The sequence below is a fragment of the Antennarius striatus genome, chromosome 3, assembly GCF_040054535.1.
Source record: "Antennarius striatus isolate MH-2024 chromosome 3, ASM4005453v1, whole genome shotgun sequence".
Classification (NCBI taxonomy): domain Eukaryota; kingdom Metazoa; phylum Chordata; class Actinopteri; order Lophiiformes; family Antennariidae; genus Antennarius; species Antennarius striatus.
In genome coordinates, this window is record NC_090778.1 from 22,465,461 (window position 1) to 22,470,000 (window position 4,540).

The following is a 4,540-nucleotide window of genomic DNA, read 5'->3' on the forward strand; positions in this document are numbered from 1 at the left end:
ATGACTCTGTTAATGGAGCACCAGTTCAGACAGCTGCCAGCTGACAGGCAGGTGGAAACCAGACCGTTTCTGGAAGCTGTGTCGTACCTTCCACCTTTCTTTGGTAAGTGATTCCAGTAGGACACAGTAGAGACTATGAAGGCATCTCTGGCGTTCATGGATGTGACGTTTTGTGGAAATAGATGCACTTTAAAGATGAGATTAAAGAAACAGTGAGAGAGATATTTATTTTTATGTATGGGATTAAAAATAACAGCTATTGAAAATGAGGTAAATAAGTACAGTATATTATGGGCTGTTCAGAATGATCACATCAAACATGAGCAGTTTAAATAAATAAATAAGTGGAGTGGATATTACAAGTGTTTTCCAAGAATACAACACAAAATTATAGTTTTATTCCTGCTGCAGCCTGAAAATGATTCGATGCCTTCTTGACAAGTGTCTCTATTACGTTGTAGAGACTCTGAATCTGTGATGACCTCATATAAATATGATATAAGACCAGAGAGCAACATCTTATAGAGAGAGGTCCTGAGGAATCTTAGCCCATTCCTCGTGGCAAAGACGTGTGGTTTTCTAATATTAATAGGTTCATGTGTTGCGACTGTCTTCAAATCCCACCACAGATTTTTTTTATGGGATTCAAGTTTGACAAATGTAGGCTCGAAATTTTTCCTGGACCTTTTCTTGTTGGTTTTTGAGTCTTACTTGACATTCATGGCTCTTTCAAAATGTCCAGTAATGCCCAGTCTTTGTTGGCAAATAGTTTTGAGATCAGCTCAAAAAGAGACAAGATATGAAATTTTCATTAATCTGAGGGGGGGCAGATTCCTATCATTCCATACAGATAAATGGAGACACTAACTTTGTCCCAGTTTGTTATCCTGAGCTAATGTCTGTGAGTAAATGTGCGTCCACATAATTTTATACATGGAATGATAGAATCCATCTCTTTCACACAGTCTGCGAGTTTCCAGTGCCTTTGAAAGCCAAGGAAATGAAAAGAAAAGGATAAAACAACAGACAACAATATTTCCCTCACAAGAAAAAGTTGTGAGGAAAATCTGTCCCAACCTTTTCATCACCCATAATAAAACGATCTTCCCAAATGCTAATCTTTTTTAGATCGTCTTTCCCTCAATCAAGATGTCCACAGTCGCTTTGCATGCATAATTTAATCCACTGGCCTGGATTTTAAGTTGTGAAAATTGATTAGTACGGTGTTGAGTTCCCCATTGCCCATTCAGTGGCAGCATGGTGTACCCGGGCATCTTTGTGCAACTTCATTCTGTATTAATATGCCAAAGGTCCTCCATTGAACCGGCCATGTGAAACCCTTGAGAGTCAGTCTGAATGTCAGCACTAGGCCTGTTCCTCGTTGTCACCATTGTTTTTCCTGACCTACAACACATTTTAGCCAAATTTCCTCCATGCTATTGACGTCCTGTACATCATTCACAAAGGTGTCTCAAATTCTGCTTCATTAGTCCTCTTTTCTAGGGCTACACCTCCTGTGCTTCCGGACTCCATATTTAACAGGACAATTGATATCATTACTATGTGTTGAATAACATGAACTGAAGAAATTATGGTATTCGGGTCTAATTCTTGTTAAGCTTGTGTATTTTAGCTTTAATTCAATACAGTTAAAGTTAATTTCAGAGTTGTTAAATTAACAGGTGCTGTGTATTTGCAATAAAAGTCATGTGAAGAGAGTGGAAAGCAATACAAGAGGAGGATGTCTCTGAAACAAGATACATTTCCGTCTGTGTCGCTGTGATGCCTCCCACCGGCACAAAACAGCCGACTGTTGTGTAGTTTCCTCTAACAGCTTAAAAGGAGAAAGCCTTCTGTTGTGTGAGTGAGATACCTCATTGTTCACCATCCCATCATCACTCACTCAGGTGCTCCAGCAGAGATGTCGTTAGACATAAAGCTTTGCTGTGGTACAGAACTGCAGGATTGAAATCACAAGCTCTGGATTCAATTTAACATCTTTTTAAAAAAATATATATTAATGCAGGATTCATAGGATATCCCCAGATTCTGCTCTTAGAGAGATAAAATAGGACACCTGTTTTCCAACAAGTCCAAACTGAGTTGCTTATTTCTGTGACGACTAAACTGTACCTTTTTTATTTATTTTCATTTATTTTTCATTTCGACAAAGCAGTTCTGATCTTTGTGACTCTACCTGCTAACTTTTACTTTAATGTTGGACACTTGTTGAAGCACCCGATTGAGTTCCCAGTATAAAGAGTAATTTAACAGGTAGAGATCCGATTGACTCCGGTCACAGCTGCAAGTGCAAAACCAATCGGAGGGGGCAGCAAAACTTCACTTCTCCACCTGGTTACGAGTTTGTCACGTGTGGGTTAAAATTAGGGTAAAATTTTGGTTGGGTGAAAACATTTGAAAATATTAACTAACCGGTTTGCATATAAAAATTTCTTACTATTAATTTCTTAAATATACATATATTTCCTTTAATCATTTATTTTGGATTGGTTGGTGTTCAACTGACACACAGATAGTGACTTTTAGACAATTAAACCACCACAAATTCCAGGAGGCAGAGAATCTAAAGAGTATTGTACCACAGCACAGTATTAATGAAAGAATTTACATATATGAGGATGTAATTATAAAAGCCTGATGTTTATTTTTAAACAGCTTTCTGCATGTCTTCTTCTTTTCCTTTCACCTTTTCCCTTAAGGTGTTGCCACAGCGAATCAACTGCCTCCTCCACCAACTACCTTCATGTCCTCTTTGACTACATCCATAAACCTCCTCTTTGGTCTCCCTCTAGGCCTCCTGCCTGGCAGTTCAAAACTCAGCATCCTTCTACCAATATATTCACTATCTCTCCTCTGGACATGTCCAAACCATCTCAGCCTGGCCTCTCTGACTTTATCTCCAGAACCTCTAACATGTGCTGTCCCTCTGATGTACTCATTCCTGATCCTATCCATCCTGGTCACTCCCAGAGAGAACCTCAGCATCTTCATCTCTGCTACCTCCAGCTCTGTCTCCTGTCTTTTCCTCAGTGACACTGTCTCTAGACCAAACAACATTGCTGGTCTCACCACAGTTTTGTACACCTTTCCTTTCATTTTAGCTGAAACTCTTCTATCACACATCACACCTGACACTTTCCTCCACCCGTTCCATCCTGCCTGTACACACTTCTTCACCTCTTTTCCACACTCTCCATTACTCTGGACTGTTGACCCTAAGTACTTATAATCCTCCACCTTCTTGATCTCTTCTCCTTGTAACCTCACTCTTCCACTTGGGTCCCTCTCATTCACACACATGTACTCTGTCTTACTGCGGCTAACCTTCATTCCTCTCCTTTCCAGGACAAACCTCCACCTCTCTAGCTTCTCCTCCACCTGTTCCCTGCTCTCACTGCAGATCATAATGTCATCTGCAAACATCATAGTCCATGGAGATTCCTGTCTAACCTCGTCTGTCAGCCTGTCCATCACCATAGTGAACAAGAAGGGGCTCAGAGCTGATCCCTGATGCAGTCCCACCTCCACCTTGAACTCCTCTGTCACACCTACAGCACACCTCACCACTGTCTTACAGTCCTTTTACAGCGTTCTGCATGTAACACTTAATTTTTCCAGGAGGAGCAGCAATTGTCACTGAAAGCTGCATCCATTTTAGTCATATTTAAAAACAACATGGATCATTGATAGGATCAAATATAAAAGATCATTATGGTTAAAATTTGTAGCCCTATCTGGTAGTGTCTAGCCAAACATGATGTTGTCAAGTCAGGATTTCACATTTACTTTTTAGTTTTTGTGCTTATTATTAGAGGATGCTTGTCACAAAAAATGCTGATATTCTCATGATGGGCCACTTGTCTGTTTTTTTCCCCATGACCTCCATGTAAGTTTCCAGTCTTTGAAATGTGTAAATTATAAATATTACCCTGTATATATTCCTCCTCAGACTGCCTTGGCTCTGCAATTTTTGCACCAATAAAAGCTGACATATCTGGGAACATCACCGTAAGTATGAGCTCAGTATTTTACTCCACTCTTGGATGTGTCATTAATTTTTCAGTATAATGATGACGAGTTTAATTAAATAGAAAATCAAGGCAGTTTATGACACCAACCCAGTGAGGTTCAAGACGCTACAGCAGATTTTAGAAGCAGAAAAGGAAATGCATGGAGCACAGTGGCCCAAAACTGGAGCAACGTTGGCGCTAATGTGGCTCAAGAGGTTTGAGAAACTTTTCAGATGATAGAGATGTCTAGTTTATACATGTTTAAATTTGGCAAGAGTTCACATAACCAAATATTATGTCCCTTTTATCAACCAGGGGTCTAAGATTTATTCAAGTCTTCCTTCAGAGTGTGGTGGACGGAGAAAGAGACGATAGCAACCCAAACCTCATTCGAGTCAATTTCGCCAAGGCCTATGAAATAGCCTTAAAAAAGTATCATGGCTGGCTGGTGCAGCAGTTTTTCAAGGTGAGTCCAGCATATTTTATGAGAGTGCATATGCATATAAAAT

General features: G+C 39.8%; 1 protein-coding gene across 1 annotated transcript in view; it reads left to right on the top strand.

Annotated features, from left to right (window-relative positions):
- Positions 1-4,540, top strand: part of gltpa (glycolipid transfer protein a) — a 4,755-nt gene continuing 215 nt past the window's right edge. The window contains exons 1-4 of the mRNA XM_068311822.1: positions 1-103; positions 3,971-4,029; positions 4,113-4,246; positions 4,347-4,497. Of these exons, the coding sequence (XP_068167923.1) occupies positions 1-103; positions 3,971-4,029; positions 4,113-4,246; positions 4,347-4,497 (447 nt within the window). The remainder of the gene's footprint in view (positions 104-3,970; positions 4,030-4,112; positions 4,247-4,346; positions 4,498-4,540) is intronic.